Here is a 20,536-nt window from a genome sequence, read left to right as displayed (position 1 = left end):
GTACTACAGAGATACTAACTGGATTTACAATCACCACAACTTCAAACTGTAAAAGTATCTGACCATTGGTTTGCTTATAATGGTAAACATGTTTTAATGTTTTTCAGGGGAACGTAATGTAACTGGTGGAGCCGGAGCCCTGTTCCATTTGGCATGTAGAATGTCTCTTAATTGGATTTGATTGTCCCTAAAATTACTTAATGTTTAATGCAATATTACAATTAAGAAATTAGTATTATATATCGTTAGTTTTTCTTATATAACAATATGCATTATGTTATATAAGTATAAGTTACTGTCTTGACAATTGACTATTATAATAATCAGGTAATTTACACTAATCAGCTTACTGAGTGCATGTTAACATATTCAATGCGTATGGCATTTATAGGTCACTGTGTCTCACTGCCCTTCTTCCTTTTCAAGATCTGAATTCCATTCGATGCTAATGTACAATTTTTTATTCCCGGTTAATTACAATGGGAAGAAGTGGCGCTTGCAGTGGGTGCCAAAGGAGAACACCAGGAGTTGACATACATACACAAAGCACGAATATAAACAAAACACATACACACATATACAAGTGTTTATTTTTCAAGAAGTTTTTGTCATTATTACTTATATATATATGTGTATATATATAGATAGATTGATGTATTACAACAGCATGTCAATATATATACTGTATATATACTGTATAGTATATATTACTACTATTACTATTCTTTTCTATTGTTTAATTTAAAAGACTATCCTGCTGTTTCTTTAGCTTACTGTTAATTTGTATTTTTGGAATGTATTCATATTTGTTTTGTATGTATGGTACATTAAAAACCCTTCAAACCCCAACGCCTTGTGTGATTGTGTGAACTGCTGAAACCATTTGCTGCTGGAATTGTTTGCTGAATTTTATATATAAATTATATAATTGATTTAGCCCTTGCCTTATGCAGTATGTCTATCCATCTATACAGTTTTACAAAATTAAAAAATAAAATTCCAGGAGACAGCAGATTTGTTTTTATTCATCGCAAATACAGGGCACATGAAGATTAACAGTATGTACAGACAACTCTTTACATAGCGGAAATACAAATACAAAGTTATAAGCAAAAGTATTATCGTTTTAGGAAAAATAATCTTAATGTTCATCATCAACAGTCGATATCAAATTTATCAAGCACACAATAGGCATAAATACTGTAACGTCCCCGCCTCACAGAAGACAAGGAACTTCTTCTCTGATTTGTAACTTTATTAAAGTCAACACGAACATGTCACACTTTTTGTTCCTCCTCCGACACGCCTCACGTCAACAAACGTCTTCCTCACTCCCCTTCCTCATTCACCCTTGCGCCCCTACAAAACAGCCAATGAGAGCCTGTCAACCCACACAACCTCACAGCCATTGGTCTAGAAATGTCACATGCCCCACTCCGACCTGTTCACTGACCCTCAGGAAAACCCAAACTCATTTAACACAACACGGTGTCTTAACTGAACAACTACCACTACCACTGTAGAAATGAGCACTCGCCATACTAAAGGCCGGCGCATGCTTCTGCGTTTTCACGGGCTCCCAAGCGCAAGAGCCCTTCCGGGCCCCTTACGTGCTTATGTATCCCTTCTTATGTGCTTACGTGCGTCGCCCAATTTTTCTAACTAGACGGCAAAGCTATGCGAGCCTCACGCAGCCCGCAAGGCTGTTATTGGTCTGCTTACTACATCCCGTCCGGAGTCGCATTTCCGGTTTCATGCCCTGTAATACCGGCAGAAACAATGGAAGATTTAGAAGAACGAATATGGACCAAATTGAAGAGCGTTTGGCAGAAGAGATCCGAAGGTATGATCACTTGTATAACCCGTCACTGACTGGCGGATTTGTTCGCCAGAAAAAGGCTACGAAGAGCCGCAGTGGCTATGTAAATAAACAATCGACGAAGAAGAAAGAAGGCGTCTCTAAGGTCCTCTTCGACAAAACACGTTACTCCGCCTAGTGTTCTGGCGGGGAATTGCTTTTTGACACGCGCAACAGTTTGACAAGCATGAATGACAAAGAGTCCTGCGACACAGCTGCGTGAAAAGCCGCCGACGCAGTTGCAGAAGCATGCGCTGGCCTTAAGACCGAATTATAGTCCTGCGACTGCAACCGGGGAAGGCCACGCAGTTGCATCGACGGACTCGTTTTGGTTTATGTTTCTCTAACGCGTTGCAACTTAATTCACCGCCAGAACACTAGGCGGAGTAACGTTTTTGGTCGAAGACAAAACACACAAAGAAGAGACGTCTTCTTCTTCTTCGTCGACTGTTTATTTACATCGCCACTCCCGCTCCTCAAAGCCTATTTCTGGCGGACAAATCGGCCAGTCAGTGACGGCTTATACTAGTGGTCATACTTTCGGATCTCTTCTGCCAAGTGCTCATCTATTTGGTCCATATTCGTTCTTCTAAATCTTCCGTGATTTCCACGTATTGTGGGGCATGAAACCAGAAACTAGACTCAGAACGGGATGTAGTAAGCAGGCCAATGACAAGCCTTGCGGGCTGCGTGAGGCTCGCATCACTTTGTCGTATAGTTAGAAAAATTGGCGGACGCACGCAAGCCGCCAGAGGGCACGAAAGGGGCGTGTTGCGTGACTTGCGTGCATGCGTGCGTGCATACAACCCGACTATAATTCGGCCTTAAGCTTCTCCGAGTCCGTTACGGGCGGACGGATCGGACGGACACTTTTTGATTTATAGTTCTACGAGCCTTTTTGTTCGGAAAACAATTCACAGCCAGAACAGTAGTTGGCGCAACGGAAGTCGAGCTTAGAAAGCCTACCTCATGAGGTATATAGAAGAAGTCCACGCTAGTTTATTAACGTCCCCCCGGCTCCTCACACACAGTGAACGATGGCAACTAACAGAAAAAGGCTGTTGATGACGCGACAGTTTTTGCTGAAATAAAGTGTCACCCAGCGGGTCATAATGCTTATGTTATCGTGTCTTAGCGCAGCGGTACCCCGTCCTTGTTTCCAAACTGTGTTGCTAATTCAACAGCTGCAACAGCTTGAAGCTACACGGAGGCAGCTGTCTTCCCCCCAGCTTCCACACACAGTCAGCACGGACACCCGATACTAACTACTACCAAGTGTTTGCTTCTAACCTGACGGTTTTTGAGAAACAGTGTCATGACAGCCGTGGATTAAAGTCAGCGGGTTTTTGCGCTGTTCCCACCGCAGTTAGCATGGTGGCTAGCCCGTTAGCCCCGTTATGAAAGTTCGTTATAACCATATGTGACCGTACACACATGCCGTAAGTGCTCTAACCAGCCACCGTCAGCCGGACAACGCCGCTGGCTTAACACACTTGTCACATTAATCAGAGTCGTAGTTGTGATTTAGGTTCATTGTGATTTAGGGAATGAAACAGGAAGTTTGAGGTCCGGAAATGATGTCGTCCCGAAATGCTGGCGTTAGCGGACCAATCACAGCCAAGGGCTATCCGTGGGCTCTCCGCCACATAGATATATATAAAGACTAGATGTCTTCCGGCGGAGTCTAGAACGTCATCACTGGCGGCCATCTTGCCACAGGCAGGCTTTCTGGAAGGATCTGTGGAACCTGAGGTAGGGTCAGTGATCTGCTCAAACACTTATACTCTTATCTCGCTGAAATCTTGACGGATTTACAAATGGTTTGGTTTCTTACAAACGTTATTAATGTGGTTATAATTCTGGATGCTTGAACATGTTGAAATCGCAGCTTTTCTCTCCGAAAAACGACTTAATCGTGCAGCTTAGTTGTGTACCACGGCTAGGCTAGGCTAGGCTAGTACCGAGTAATTTTACATTTATGGGAGAGGCAGAATTGTTCTTTCTTTTCAATATAACTTAAGCTGCACATGATTTAACTGAGGTTTCACATCTTGCATTATGATTTATACAGGAAATTGCTGACTTTATTGCCAGTGGACAAGACCAGCTTCTTCCCGGCTGCAACTGACCCCCATCTGTCTTTGACTCTTATCCCCATGCCTCAATTCTGTGTTACATTTACACACACTACAGTTTATTGCATATTGCACATCCTCATTCTGTTCCGTTTTGCATTTACATCTTGTATTAATTTTGTTTTGTTTGTTTCATATATAGTTATTTCTTTCTTATGTGAAGTCCTTATTGTGTTTTTGTAGTACTTATTGTTTTTTTTTTTGTTAAATGTATGCACCTTTTTTCCCAAAGAAAAATTCCAGGTAGGTGTAAACCTACTGGGCAATAAATCCTTTCTGATTCTGATTCTGAAGATGCCAGACTTTTGTGCCGCCTACGGATGCTCCAATCGCCGATGTCTCGAAACGAGAACCCGTGGGATCACCTTTCACCTGTAGGATATTACAATATTATGATTTAGTTTTAGGATAATCGTTAGTTACTCATTGGAAGTATGTACAGGAACAGCGGGGCTATGGCATAATAGTATTGCTAGATTGTTTGGACACCTTTTTATTGTTTTTAGTGTGGTTCTTATTCTTAATTTACATACATACATAAATGAAAATGTTGACAATAATTTAAATATCTGGGTACATTTCTCACATTTTTTTAAGGTTTCCCAAAACCAGAGAGAGGAGGAGGACGTGGGAGGTTGCCCTAAGAAGGGACGGTTTTGTTGCTTCTGACAGGACGCTGCTCTGCAGTGAGCACTTCAGGAGTGAGGACTGAAATGTAAACCATTTCAAGATCCGATCACCACAGCCGGTACAATCAACGTCTCAGTCAGACCGGAAATAGAAAAAATAACGTTCACAAAGTCGATGCGACTCACCTAAGAATCACCATTATCATATCAGCGTTTTAGGCGAATATCACCAGCCTCTTTAGAGGTTAGTAAATATTATAGATTTGTATTGATTTCACTGTTTTTTGGGTAATTTATTATGTCGGTCCTCCATCTGTATACCTCCACAGTAGCATTTCTTTATGTATATTTGTAAATGGAAATCTTACACCCTTTTTTTACTGCAAAGAAATGTCACTTTTATAAAAAGGATATTACTAATATAATACAATAATTCAAATTATTACTTGTTTAAACTAAACATGTAATAATTCAAATTATTTTATTATATTAGTAATATTCCTATTATAAAAGTATACATATGTCTCATGTTGCCATTCTGTATGTTGAGTTTTAGTTGCCGGTATATTGATTTAACATAAAGATCTTGTGCATGTGTGTATTTATGGCCCCATCTGTTCTGTTTAATGTTATTTTCATATGAAAACCCATGGTTATAATTATTCATAAGTATACATCTCTGTAAAGAGTGAGGATTTTCAACTTGCAGCATTTCTTTATGTATATTTGTAAATGGAACTCTTACACCTTTTTTTTACTGCAAATAAATGTCACTTTTATAAAAAGAATGTTACTAATATAATACAATAATTTGAATTATGACTTGTTTAAACTAAACATGTGATAATTCAAATTATTTTATTATATATTAGTAATATTCCTATTATAAAAGTATACATATGTCTCATGTTGCCATTCTGTATGTTGAGTTTTAGTAGCCTATATATTGATTTAACATAAAAACCTTGTGCATTTGTGTATTTATTGCCCCTATCTATTCTGTTTAATGATATTTCCATATGAAAACCCATGGTTATAATTATTAGTATACATCTCATTTGTAGAGGGAAATCTTGTACCTATTTTTAAGAACATTACTCTATTTTTTAGAACATAACATAATTATTAATAAGTATTCAGTGTCATAACTACATCTCCAGTGTTTATAACAAACCAAACCGTTTAAAAATCGGTTGAAAATTGAGCAAGTTATAGTTAATTAAAATGTACATGTTCCACTACCAACACAATGTTATGGGTGAGCGAGCTGCCTGTGGCAAGATGGCCGTCATGTGCGGACGTTCGACTCCATTGGCCGGCAACGCGGACGAGACATCTAGTGTTTATATATATCTATGCTCCGCCATGCCGATGTGTAGTTAGAAAATCTGAGCTGCACGAAAAGCGAGGAGCCCCGGAGAGGGTGTTCCACGGCAAAGAAGGCGATCCTATCTGTCCGCGTCCGTCAAAACGGAGAGAAGCATAAATTGGCCTTTAAGCCGTCCAAGGTGACCGATCCGCTCACGCATGCTCACTCGGGCCTGCCTCGGTATGAACGGAGTCACGGGGACTTCTTAGATCTTCGCATTAGAGGTGTAATATATCATAAAATATTAATTTTATTCACGATCACTGAATGACACAACGCAGGGACGGTGATTTAAACAACACGCTAGGACGTGGTTTTCGGCATGGCAGCGTTCATAGCAACCCTCATAGCAACGATAAAAACATTCGTGATAACTATTAAAATATATATCATAAGCATGAACTGGCTGAAGACTGTGGAAGCAAAGAGCACATTTCTTGCTAGAAATGGTGTCAGAATGTATTTTTATGCCCAAACTAAGTTACATAATGATATTTTAATCTGAAAAAACAAGGAATCTCCGCCATTTATTCCCTTTCCGCAGACGGGAACTTGGGAGTCACGTGACGTGAGAACACGCCAATGCAAAAGCAATTGGCGGACAGAGGCGTTCCCATCTCACAATCTGAGAGGCCAGAATGTGAGATGGTAACGTCTTTCCAAGGGGACTAACGTTGCCACTACACGTTTTCTGATGAGACTGGGTTGCCAGTGCACATCTTATAGTTGCCACTGAAGCTCTTGTACCAGCCTTCATCAGGTCATCCTGTAGGGGTCTTGCAGTCACACAGGGGTTTTTCTTAGTTGTTCTGACTAAGTTACTAAGGGCCCTTGATGAAATGTTTGGCTTTCTTCCCCAGCCAGGCAGGATTGCAACTGTTCCATAAGTTTTAAACTTCCTTATAATGCTCCCAATGGTGTCTCTTGGAATATTATTTTTATTGGAAATCTTTTTATACCCAAGGCCCTTCAGGTGTGATGAAATAATCTCCTCTGTCAGCTTTTGTGGAAGCTCCTTTGTCTTTCCCCTGATTGCTATTCACCTTGAACACTAACGTGGAAAAAATAACTAAGTATGGTTGAAACCTATGTTGTAGTTGAAAAGTAAGTTTTAAGACCTATATCTACATACATATACAACCTGTCCAAATACTTTGACCTGAACTGTTTTATGGTCTGAACTGTGTAGGACCTGAAAACTCTCAGACCCTTTTATCACTTATTTCTATCCCAAGAACTGAATGTGGGTTTGCTTATCAAAGGTAACATATGTAAATCAGTTGTCTGTGTTTAGATTCCTCTCTCAACCTGCGCCTACAGAACCAGTCGAAACTTGTTCTGAGAGATAGCCTTAGTCCGCCTATAAAAGATCCTTGCATTTGACTGTTCTCCATCTTCACTCTAAGATCCTTGTGGCTCTGTGTTGATCCTTTCTGCAGAAAGCCCCTATGAAATACAAAGACAAATTTTGTGTTTCCAGGCTCTTGTATTTCCAGGTTTCCATCACAATACCTTCATGAGTGGGGTTTATATATACATCACAGCTGAAGCAAATGAAGGATCATTATTGAGTTCCAAAAGTCTTAATTATGTTTCAACTCCAATTTAGGCCATAAAAACTGTCAGACAATAAAACAACAATATTATATAGGGGCTGAATAATTGTGACATGGCTATGTTAAAAAAATATACTGTTACCCACAAATATTACATCATGCATTTTCTGCGTTGACTCAAAAAAAAGTCGTCCGAAGCAGAATCTTGCTCTTTGAAAAACTTTAATTGATAAATCCTTAAAATCTTTGGGGGGGTTGAATATTTCTGATTGCAACTTTATATTTCACCTGTGTTTTTGGAGCACATTCACATCACCAACAGCTCTCCATTCTGCTGTGAATTTTTCTGACCATCCGGCTGTTTTCTCACATGGGCTTACTTGGACATTCTACAGCCATTGTACCAGGGGGCTGGTTGGAGAAAATCTTAAAATGTGTGATTTCACATACATCGGCTTTGGATCATTTCTGGATAAGCTGGTTTGTCAACCACTTTTAAAACTCAAAAAAACACCTTTGTATTGAGATTTCATTTAATGTGTAATCTACATATCTACAAAGCCTACTCCAGGCTCTACAGATAAACAAATCAGTTTGTTCCACTTTCACTGAGAACCTTGGTGCAAAAGTGAACGCACACTGAACTTCTGCTGGAAAAGGAGGGGGAAAAAAATATTATCAAAAATATTCTACAATTGTGCAACTTTCATTGACATACTGATTTGAAGTTGTGGACAAAATGTACACATCTTTGTCACAGGTGTATGAATGTTTAGCACCATATCTGTAGCGACTAGAGCAAAACATGTGAGAGGAGTTTCTTAATATGTGATTTGTTAACCTGTAATGACAAATTTGAGTGTGTAATTTTTGTGTTGGCGACAAAGTATTTTTGCATTTTTGTCTGTGAATACGAATTTACAAGTGTGACAATTTTTTACAAAATCCATTGTCCAAGGTGCACAGATGTTTTGCACAGATAATGACTTTGCCATACTTACTTCTGTAGTGGTCTGACTTAAAGCTGAAGCCAGGTTCTCTGCCGCATCTTGCTCTGACTTCGTCAGTGGCTCAACCTAAAGTACATTAACAAGGAAACAGTCAATAGTAACCGGATTCAGTGTAATGTGTGTGTGGGTGTCTAAATTGAGCCCCTGCTCCCCAAAATGTATCTGCATGTCCCTGATATGTGACATACGCTTGTGCCAGTATATCATAAGTTGGAAACTGTGATCATCAAAATCACTTAATTCTACATGTGTCTTTTGAAATGGTTTGCCCATTATTATATATACAGTGGAGGAAATAATTATTTGATCCCTCGCTGATTTTGTAAGTTTGCCCATTCACAAAGACACAAACAGTCTATAATTTTAATGGTAGGTTTATTACAATAGTGAGAGATGGAATATCAAAAGGAAAATCCAGGAAATCACTTTAAATAAAATATATAAACAGACTTGCATTTTATCGAGTGAAATAAGTATTTGATCCCCTGCCAACCATCAACAATTCTGGCTCCCACAGACTGGTTAAATACTCCTACTCCTTAGATACACTGAAAAAAACATGTTACCTGCAGCAAAGACACCTGTGTGTCAATCAGTCACCAATCACCTGTATAAAAGACACCTGTACATGCATTCATCAGTCAGACTCCAAACTCTCCACCATGGGCAAGACCAAAGAGTTGTCTAAGGACATCAGGGACAAGATTGTAGACCTGCACAAGGCTGGATTGGGCTACAAGACCATAGGCAAGAAGCTGGGTGAGAAGGAGACAACTGTTGGTGCGATCGTTCGAAAATGGAAGACGCACAAAACAACCATCAATCGTCCTCGTTCTGGGGCTCCTTGCAAAATCTCACCTCGTGGGGTATCACTGATGATGAGGAAGGTGAGAAATGATCCAAGAACTACACGCGAGGAGCTTGCTAATGATCTCAAGGCAGCTGGGACCACAGTCACCAAGAAAACCATTGGGAACACACTACGCCGCAATGGATTAAGATCCTGCAGTGCCCGCAAGGTCCCCCTGCTCAAGAATGCACATGTACAGGCCCGTCTGAAGTTCGTCAATGATCACCTGAATGATTCAGAGAAGTCTTGGGAGCAAGTGCTGTGGTCAGATGAAACCAAAATTGAGCTCTTTGGCATCAACTTGACTCGCCGTGTTTGGAGGAGGAAAAATACTGACTATGACCCCAAGAACACCATCCCCACCGTCAAGTATGGAGGTGGAAGCATTATGCTTTGGGGGTGTTTCTCTGCTAAGGGGACAGGACGACTTCACCGTATTGATGGAAAGATGGACGGGGCCATGTACCGTAAAATCCTGAGTGACAACCTTCTTCCCTCCGCCAGAGCACTGAAAATGGGTCGTGGATGGGTCTTCCAGCAGGACAATGACCCAAAACATACGGCCAAGGCAACAAAGGAGTGGCTCAAAAGGAAACACATTAAGGTCATGGAGTGGCCAAGTCAGTCTCCGGACCTTAATCCCATCGAAAATCTGTGGAGGGAGCTGAAGCTTCGAGTTGCGAAGCGACAGCCTCGAAACCTTAAGGATTTGGAGATGATTTGCAAAGAGGAGTGGACCAAGATTCCTCTTGATACGTGCACAAACCTGGTAATTAACTACAAGAAACGTCTGACCTCTGTGCTTGCCAACAAGGGTTTTGCCACCAAGTACTAAGCCATTTATTGGCAGGGGATCAAATACTTATTTCACTCGATAAAATGCAAGTCTGTTTATATATTTTATTTAAAGTGATTTCCTGGATTTTCCTTTTGATATTCCATCTCTCACTATTGTAATAAACCTACCATTAAAATTATAGACTGTTTGTGTCTTTGTGAATGGGCAAACTTACAAAATCAGCGAGGGATCAAATAATTATTTCCTCCACTGTATATATATATATATATATATATATATATTAGGGATGCACCGATTTATCGGCCGAACATCGGTAGCGGCCGATATTCGCCTCGTTTACTGATATCGGCTTATCGGTAATAAACTTGACTTTCACCGATATCATTGGCCGATGTTCATATTTGTTTTAAAACCGCTGGGCACGTGCCGCAGCTGGGGGAGCAGTCGCTCCGTCGCCCTCCTCTCCGCGGCCAGAGGCTCAGTGTGCGGCACCGGGAGGTCCTCATCCGGTGGCGCCTAACGGCGTCGCTGGTGCGGGGGCTTTCTTTCTCTTGTACCGCGGGGCGGTGTCCATCGCCGGCGCGGAAGGCGGGCCGTTGGAGGGGACCGGGTACGGCGGCGACTCTGGACGCGTGTCGGGCCCTTCTCGCGGATCACCTCAGCTACGGCGACCGCTGGGGGAACCCCCCGGCTGGCGCCTAGCAGCTGACTGAGAACTGGTGCGGACCAGGGGAATCCGACTGTTTAATTAAAACAAGCATCGCGAAGGGCCACGGTGGGTGTTGACGCGATGTGATTTATGCCCGACACTCAAAACAGGTAAAACTGAGGAGGGCTTGTTAAGTTATCTTGACTCACGCAGTGTAACTTGGCGTAAAAAGTATGAGCGTATCGTCTGTTTAAGTACTTTATTCTCATATGCACCGGCTCTATTCATCCGTCTCATGCACAGGTAACAAGGGAACTGAAAACATACGTCATACACACAGAAGCCGTAACACCTCTAATAAACGGGCAATACTGCTACCGTAAAACAATGAGAAGAGCGTTCTCTATAATGATACTTTAACAGGGCTGTTTTAGACAGGGTAAAAAGGTGCTGTTTTAAATAATCCTTGTGGTATTTTGACCAAAATATGTTACAGACATTTCATTAAGATCCCAAGGAACCATTTCAACTTGCGGAAAAATGGTCATTATATGTCTCTGTTAAATAAAGTTTAATTAAATCAAAGATTGTTTCATAAATCTGATTCAATTTGTGTCACTAAAGATAAGAGTGATGAAGGGCTGAACATTTTTTAAATAGTGCTTTTTAAATAATGATTTAATTATTTTTCTGGCACAAAAGGGTGAATGAATAATAACAAAAAGAAAATAAACAAATATCGGTATCGGCTATCGGCCAGATTGTTATTTTAAATATCGGTATCGGCCAAGAATTTCCATATCGGTGCATCCCTAATATATATATATATATATATATATATATATATATATATATATATATCCAAATTATGTTAAAGGTAAAAGATTCAAGATATTTAGAGCAGCAATGAAGCCACCATTTGTTTCTTGATGACCTGCAGTAACGTGACAGCATCTCATGAAGCCGGGGGATGAACTGGGTGCAGGCTGTGTTTGCATAATAATGAGAAGAGAGGCAGACAGTAAGCAGAACAAGACAATCATAAAAATAAAATGTTGAATAATAAAAAAATACATAGCATGGTATAGTAACAATACATTTTGGAGAAAGCTGTCAGCAAAGTAGTGGACCATTCTTACATTTAGCCAGTTCTGATAACGTCCATGTAAATTGTCCAATCTGCCTCAAACTTAACAATTAAGACAGAAGTCCGGCCCTTAACGGATTGATATGATAATATTTGATAATAATTTTAGGGAGCCCCTTATCTGTAACAGGAAATGTCATGTTTTAAATGATTGTGTCCTCGGCTAGCCTGTTTACCGATGCATGTGTAATTGTGTTTAGGAGTTGGTGATGCCATACAATGAAACCTGTGAGTTTTCATCAGGGGGCGTGTCTATCACTATCAAACTTCTTATGTGCGATTAAGATCCTGCCCTAAACACATCTTTAAGCAAATATAATTAGGGATGCGAATAACCATGAGACTGAGTCCTTTTGTGATAATTTTGACACATTTTCCCAACTGGAACAGTGTTTCACCTATGAACATAAGGGTTTTGTTTGAACATTGAATGTGCTGTTTGTGTGGGTACCTTCACATCAGTGGTCTGTTGTAAATGTTGGATCAGCTTCATGACATTGCCAAGATTGTTTTTGATGGAGTCCATGGTTTCTTTCTGTGCAGCTGTGATCTCCTTCACCTCAGAGCACAACGCTGTGTGTTTGGCCTTGAGGGCCCTCAGGTTCTCCAGCATCAATGCCGGGTTCTCCTGCAGGAACAGGACCAATCAATAGCCTGTACAGACTGACTGTTCTAGCATCCAGCCTCAGCTGCTTTGATATATCAGAACTGTGGTCAAAAACAAAGTGTGTGATCTGAAATTTAGAGAAGTTGGAAAATATGGCAAAACCAATATTTATAGTGATGAAGACACCTATATCAAAACAAGATTTTGACTTGTTTTCCTTGGTATATATATATTATTTGTTACAGAAGTGTATTGCATTAAGTTCTGTTTTTCCCCGAGACAATTATCTCGGAAATTCCGAGATAAGTTTCATTCAAATAATTACTACATGCTACTACATTTACATGCTTTTATTATGAAAGTGAAGTTCCTGTATACACGCGGACTTACTGTTATGAATCTGTAACTTCACAAAGAAAAAGTATTATGTTTTAGTGACCCTCCGAAGAGGCACAAGCTCTTACGGTCTTGTTTAGGGAAGTTTCAAATAAACCTGAAAACATCAGTTGAAAGTCTCTACCATCTTTCGGGGGATATTCTATAGATAGATAAAGGATAGTTTTCATTTTTGTCCATAATTCAAATCTGTTTTTATTTTCAAGTAAATGGCTTGGCTTTGTATTTATATTGCGCTTTTCTAGTCTTGATGACCACTCAAAGCGCTTTACAGTACAGTTTTACATTCAACCATTCACACACACATTCATACAGTGCATCTATTCGCAGCACTTTGTTATTCTATTGGGGCCATTCAGGGTTCAGCATCTTGCCCAAGGACACTTCGGCATGCAGATGGGTCACACTGGGGATCGAACTGCCGACCTTCAGGTTGGAGGACGACCACTCTACCCATCAGCCACAGCCACCAGTGAATGCAATACGCCTCCGTAATTTGTCATGTTGTCTTTTTACTAGTTCCAGTTCTTCACTTACTTACTGAAATATTTTTTGTGTATGCTGCATTATGTTTAATAATGATTTTCAAAACTCAATTAAAACTTTTGATTAGGGGGGGAAATGGGAAGTGACTAATGTTTAAGATGTAGACTAACGGCAAAACGTGCCGGAATGACTTGTGTGACTGTCAGTTTGCATGACTATATCAATGGCAGTCAAATACTGGCCAATAAATATTGTCCATGAATAATCAATGTAAGTGGTTATTGAATATTTACCTCAGCAGAACATCCATTTTCTGCAGTTCTTTTGATGAAGTCCAGCTTCAGCCGTTTCTCAATGTATTCCAGGTCAGCCTCTGACTTCAGAAACTGCAAAGACATTCAGCTTTACATGATTCAATATGCTCAAATAGTACTGGAATTTTTACTAGTACAGTGGAAACCGGATATAATGATCACAAATAGTTATGAAATGCTTATATCGATCAAATCTTGGGATAGAATTGTTCCTTTACAAATTCTATTTAAATAATTTGGTTATAGTGATCAAGTAGTCTGCTTTCAGTTGTCATTTGGGGTCTTTTCATTCCCCAAACACTGATGCATGTCTATGTTATTAGTGACTAAATTAGTGCACTATCCATTTTCAACCACTAGATTAAACTACTGAGCCCAAGTTTGGTGTCACACATCCTGTCAGATCCTACCATCTAGTTAGTGCAGCTGGTCACTGCTGTTTTCAGATGCTTTGACAATACTATTGCACTGCTAGCTGTCTGATACAGTAGTGCAACAAAGTCAGAGCACCTGCAAATAGCTGAAAACTTTTCCTGTGCTTTTAACTTCTGACCACTTCAATGGTTTTGTAGCAGGGCCATGAGTGGTACAATGTAGTGGGGGCATTGGACAAACAGTGGACCTTTTCTAGGTTTAGGTTACATTCAACATTTCTATGCAAATATTTAAGTGAACTGCACATTGTGTTGACTTTTTACGCAAACATAATTCAATTCCACCCCTGCAGCAAACAGACATGAACATCTTGTATTGTTTGGAGCCGTTTCACCACAACCAATAATATACTTTACATTTACATCTCTGAGTAACTCCTCCATTTTCTTTGTGCATTACATGTCAGAGAACAACGCATCAAAAGCAGACTCCAATACAGATCACATTTAAACTTTTCTAATGTCAACACAGTACATACTAAAACTCTACTTAGAATCACCCATACAAATCTCAGACACAGTTAGTGGGACAGTGTTCAGGGTTCATACACATTTTGACCAATGGAATTCCATGACTTTTCCAGGACTTTAAACCAAATTTCCATGACCGAACATTTTGTGAAATCTCTGTGTATTCGCGAAAAAGTGACAATGTAGTATTCATACTAACAATGAGAATTCCAAGGCATACAGTATACTTTACATGACACAAACCCAAGTATGCCTGCTTATACTTTAGCGTATTTCTTTAAAAGCAGATGAATCATTTAAAACTCAGTGTAAATGAACTAGGGATGGGCATTCGATTAAATTGTCTAAATCGATCGTTGGGAGAATTAACGATTGATTTTCGATTAATCATTAATATTTTCATATTAAAATTCACTATTTATAGGCTATATTGAAATCATTGAGATCTTTATTACAAGATGAACAACTCTTGTGGCAGTTAAACGGGATTCGTTCACTGGTTACACTTCAAAATAATGGTGCTGTAGGGGAGAGCGGGGTAATGTGGAATTTTTTTTACATTTGCTCACCTCTAGGCGAGTTAAAATGATATATCAGTCAAATTTACACATTTCCCATTAATTCAGGACGTTTTCTAGAAATGGAAATGATCAGAATGTCTTCAAGTGAAAATATGATTGTCTGTCTCACTTTACCCCGGCTACGGGGGAAAGTGGTCCACTTACTTTTTCCACTTTAAAACTACCATAACAACACATGTTGTAATAGTTGAAATCCTGACAGCTAGATTGACAACCACTTATATCGGACTAGTAACAGAATCATGGGGATTGGTCAATTAAGCACATTTATGATTATTATGATTCATGTGATCTCTTGCAGACCCTAGCTTACCTGCACATTGTTTCTCTGTCCAATTGGCAGGGACAGGGATATTGTTTTTCTCTGCGTATTCAAATGCCAGTTCACGGCACTTAACTGGAGCAAGGCCATGGAACTGGTCAGCTAGTTGTTTCAAGTGTTTGGCAAGCTCCTCCTCCATCTCATCTGTGAATATTCTCTTTACCTCAGCTACTGCACCCCAGGCTACTGATTTTACTTTCCCTTTCTCTTTTTTCTTTATGAATCTTTTGAGGGCTGTCTTATCAATATTTCTATCCCTTCCAGCTTTTCTTAAGGACTTCTTTCTTTGCATGACCTCAGCGGCTGCACTCTCCATCTCTGCGAGGGGTGTTTGGCCCCAGGTTGTCTTCCTGGTGTATAGTTTCTTGGCATGATGGCTTTTCTACAATGTTTATCACATAAAAAATGTAACATATATAATGTAACATAACACTAAATTATGTTTAAGACTAAACTTAGCTTCTGTTTCATGGTGGGGTTAAGTGAGACACTGTCTCACTTTACCCCACAGGATTTGTCCCACAGCCAACATTCTATCTTATTTTATTGTATAGTGTGTAATTACTTGAGGATTGTTAGAAGAGAGCCTGAGACTCAAGCATTTCACTGCCAGCGACTGCTTAATGTTATTGTTGTGCATTTGACAAATAAAAAAAATTAAAAAAAATCTTGAATCTTGAATTTTGGAAAAAAACTACATCTCTTAGCAATTCAGGCTAATCTTCAGCTAGCATTGATCAGATGGTTTAATATGTTGGAAGTACACCAACATGTATGATACAAGTTTTTCTACCTGATTCAATTTGTTTTGACACAACAGTTGATTAAGTTCAAAGCAAGACAATTTACTTGTACATGCAAAAAACACATTTTTGTGAAAAAACATACTTTCCACAGCAGCACCAACTTCTCCTTGATGGCAAGGGGGGAATGGGAGGGGCTTGAAAACATAATAGTCACATGACCACAAATGTGTTCCGTTGCCTAGATAGAGGGGGTGTCTCACATTACCCGATGTCCCACATTACCCCGCTCTCCCCTACTTTAAACTAAGGCCCGCTGGGAGCTAGCTGGATTTGACGGTTCTAGACCTCTCAGTCAAGTTGTTGTCACGCCCTAACTCCCGGAACCCCTCACATAGACCCGGGTCTGTCCGGGTTCCCCTACTCATGGACTGACGACCGTGTGCGGACATGAAGCGAGCGAGCAGCGGAGGCTAGCAAGGCTGCTTCCTCCAGCTGCTAACATCCTTGCTGTACTGCGTTCAAGGCAACTCGGACATTCCGACTTCCTGCCATATAGCGAACATGAAATAGTTTTCATCGACGAAACTCATCGTCTATTAATTATGCCCATCCCTAAAATGAACAACATGAAAATATTAATAAACAAATTTCCATGACTTTTCCAAAACTTTTGGGAGATAATTTTTTTCCATGACTTTTCCAGGTCTGGAAAAACACATTTTAAAATTCCATGACTTTTCCAGGTTTTCCATGACCGTACGAACCCTGAGTGTTGAAAAAGCTTTTGAGTGTACCTGAGGATAAAAATGTCTACCTGCTACTCTATCTACAAACCAGCAGATACATTACGCTATTCGTATCTAGAGCAGCTCGCTTCTGGTTCCAACAAGGAGTACAGCTACTGTATATTTGATTAGAACGTGTCTTGGACAACAGTTCACTGATAGTTTTTTTATAAAGGCTACAACAGCGAGTAAATACATTTGAGCTTTCTGGCAACTAATCTCTGACCTCTCTCATATCGTCGTAGATCCACATGCAGAACTAATATTGTTATGATGCTACATTACAGGTAAATCACAGCCATGTACGTTTTTAATGAAGTTCATTTATTTTAAAGCTGAGGACCGTAGGAAGCTCGCTATACGGAGTGAACCGTCCTTACAACTGAAGCGTTATAAAGGAGGTTGGAACAACTGGTGTATTCTCTTTAGGCACCATGGGCCTGCTGAACGGCGCGGTGGAGTTGTAGGTGTTTGTTGATAACGTTACACAGAGAAGATCATGTGACTGTCATTTTGGGTGTCCTGTACTCTACGATGACTAAAAAGCAGCTGGTTTCCTCTTTCATCAATTAACAAGGAAAAGATAAAGTTCAGAAAACAGAACATGGAGTTATTTCCACATCACTCACCATCGCCTCAAGCTTATCAACTGTTGTCTCCATGATGAGTAGTTTTCAGCCTGACTGGAGACAGTTCTGTGTGAGCGCCGTTGCTGCCGCAGGTTTACTGAAGGAACCGGAAACTGGGTTTTAAGATGGTGGCAAAGATGAAGCGCCTAGCTGGCAAAAGGACAAACTGTAGTAGCGTTTAACTAAATGTGTCTCCAAGAGTCTGACTGCAGACCTGTGGAAGTCGTTTCCGGTGCAAACTCTGCGCCGGAAGGCACCACCACTGTCAGGACGGGAACTGCACGCTCAGAACACATCCAACGTCATGACAGGAAATGCACTCAAAAATACAAAATAAAATCGAGTCACATCCGGTCTGAGCGATTTGTTTTTTAATTTAATTACTTAGCCTGATTTGTAATAATTTAATTATTTAAATATAGCACATTGATTTTGGCTACTCTTACTACATAGCATGTAACGTTGGAATCAATGTCAGTTTAGCAACATATATCGATTTAACTAGTAACAGTATCTCTTTTGTTTTCTTATTTCTTATTTCTAATAATTTAACATATTGAATGAAGTTGATTGCAATAATTTGGTCAGGGTTCAATCCTCCAATATAGTATAAATATAACCCTTCTACAATATATGATTACATTATATTTTCTGATAAGAAATACTGTTATCGTTATTTACAATGAATATATCCACTGGTTATTAGCAATGTTAACTTCACTTTATGAAATGAAACATTTGAGGCTATTGTGTTTAGTACAAAATTACATTATTACAAAAAATAAACAGTAACAGTGCAACTTGCAACAATCACACCTTCCAGGTGTTACAGGCAGGGTTATAGTACAAGATTCTGGGCCCTATATACAACCATTATCTGTGGACCTTCTTCCTCTCTCAATTTATGATGTCACTTGTGCATTAAAAAAATACCGATTTGGTTTCATAGTATACTATACAAATGAATCTGTAGTGTAGGGTAGTCACTAATGAACAGCACATAAGCAATTTAGTGTAAGTAATAAGGATTTTTGGGCCTAATTTAGAAGACAGAGAGTAGGATTCATACTTAAAGTGTAAGCGCAAACAAAACCGGAAATTATTTTTATTATTTATAAAACGTGTGCACGCACAACTGAACGCAATGTTCAATTTATAAATCACAGTCCACCTGGAAAAATTCCTACTTGGATCTGCCTCATAACCCCCCCTATACACGCCCACTTTCAACAATAAATGGTCTGTGCAAAGCACCTGATGAATATTAAATTATCCTGCTGACCAATGGGTTTCTACGGTGAATCATGGCATCAAGCGATGAGACGAGGAAGCGAAACTTTCTGACACTGACATCGAGGTGTTTGTTAGTGGGGTGGAGCTGAAGAGTGATGTAATGGGACTGTAGTGATGTCACTAATAAAGAAAATACACTGATACTCTGCTGCTGCTGCTAATACAGTGAGTGAGAGTGAGGACGATAGAGAGAACGGAGCCTGAAATAAAAAAAGATAAAATTCAAAGGTGGAGGTAAACAAATGAATTGCCTCACAATGTCTGAATGTGAGGGAACTTGTTGTATAGCCTGTTTGTCTTTTAATCATCCAAAACTTAAGATTATTAAATTCAGAGACAACTGTGATATCCGATCTGTGTAAAACTGGCCCTTATTGAACAGTTTTGTCTTTTACCCGTATGTTTTTTTTTACCTTCAGTTATGCCTCAAAATGTTTATTCTTATCAATGCTGCTAAAACCCTTATCTTGATGATGTTCTCATTTACACTTGACATCTATTGCACTTCTTTCCGGCCTGGGAGAGGGATCCCTTACATGTGGCTCTCTCTGAGGTTTCTACATTCTTTTCAACCTGTTGAAAAAAAAATTTAGTAGGTTTTCCTTACTCTTGTTTAAGGTAAAAGGCAGAGGATGTCACAGCTTGTTAAAGCCCTATGGGACAAATTGTGATTTTTGAATATGGGCTCTACAAATAAATTTGATTGATGATTGATTGATTGAGCTACATGAACATCAGACAACTGAGAATCTGCGGCACACAAACAACTGTGTGACCCGGTGTAATAAATTGTCAAAATTTGACCTCACGCCTCGGACACGCCATTCAACATCTTGAAGTTGTTTAAATTACACTGACCCACTATAAAGGCAATCTGATAATCATCTAGGAGGAGTTAAAAAAAAAGCAAATATTTTACATTACATTCAAAATGAGGAGTTTCGTGACATTTTGAGCATGTTAAGCCCCCCCAAAAAATTTGATCAACTGTAAAATGTACAAATCAAGAATAAGTGCATGGCCACAGCAAAAGCAGTTTATAAAACACACAACATTCATAACCAACAATGATCTACCATGTCTTAATTGTCTTCTGACAATATTTCAGCTGGATGTGTTCAACCTGCTCGGATTACATCAGAGTATTCACAAAACATGTCATGTCTGACTGAAATTAATGTAATATAGATGTTTTCAGGCCGGGACATTTATCAAACGTGAAGTTTTGTGCAGATTAGATGTAAATGTACACTGAAGAGAAAACATTTTCCTGTTTCACAGTGAAACATAAAAATGCAACGCCACAAACATGACCTCGGTCAAACGCTCACAAAGAGTTACATTTTTCATCATCAAGATGTTTAGATTGCACTAATGTATGATGTGTGTGATCGCCAAAGTTGACCACTTAATCCAAACTGGCAGACTTCCTCTCGACTTTTTTGTACGTCAGGGCATGATACTTATGCC

General features: G+C 39.6%; 1 protein-coding gene across 4 annotated transcripts; it reads right to left on the bottom strand.

The window, feature by feature from the left end:
• Nucleotides 1-5,520: 5,520 nt before the first annotated feature.
• Nucleotides 5,521-18,079, bottom strand: ska2 (spindle and kinetochore associated complex subunit 2). Of its 4 annotated transcripts, none has more exons than XM_053441464.1 (5): nt 17,774-18,079; nt 13,785-13,893; nt 12,454-12,630; nt 8,549-8,623; nt 5,521-7,437 (listed from the first exon to the last, which is right to left on the bottom strand). In XM_053441464.1, exons 2-5 carry the CDS (start codon nt 13,887-13,889, stop codon nt 7,393-7,395), a joined length of 402 nt encoding a protein of 133 aa, XP_053297439.1. In that variant the 5' UTR covers nt 13,890-13,893; nt 17,774-18,079; the 3' UTR covers nt 5,521-7,392. The 4 variants fall into 4 exon arrangements, with proteins under 4 accessions (XP_053297439.1, XP_053297437.1, XP_053297438.1 ...); XM_053441462.1 differs by having other exon boundaries at nt 5,521-8,197; nt 13,785-13,877; XM_053441463.1 differs by having other exon boundaries at nt 5,521-8,194; nt 13,785-13,877.
• Between the last annotated feature and the right edge of the window lie 2,457 nt (nt 18,080-20,536).

The sequence above is a fragment of the Pleuronectes platessa genome, chromosome 15 (assembly GCF_947347685.1).
Source record: "Pleuronectes platessa chromosome 15, fPlePla1.1, whole genome shotgun sequence".
NCBI lineage: Eukaryota > Metazoa > Chordata > Actinopteri > Pleuronectiformes > Pleuronectidae > Pleuronectes > Pleuronectes platessa.
This window is presented reverse-complemented; position numbering and strand designations above follow the sequence as displayed.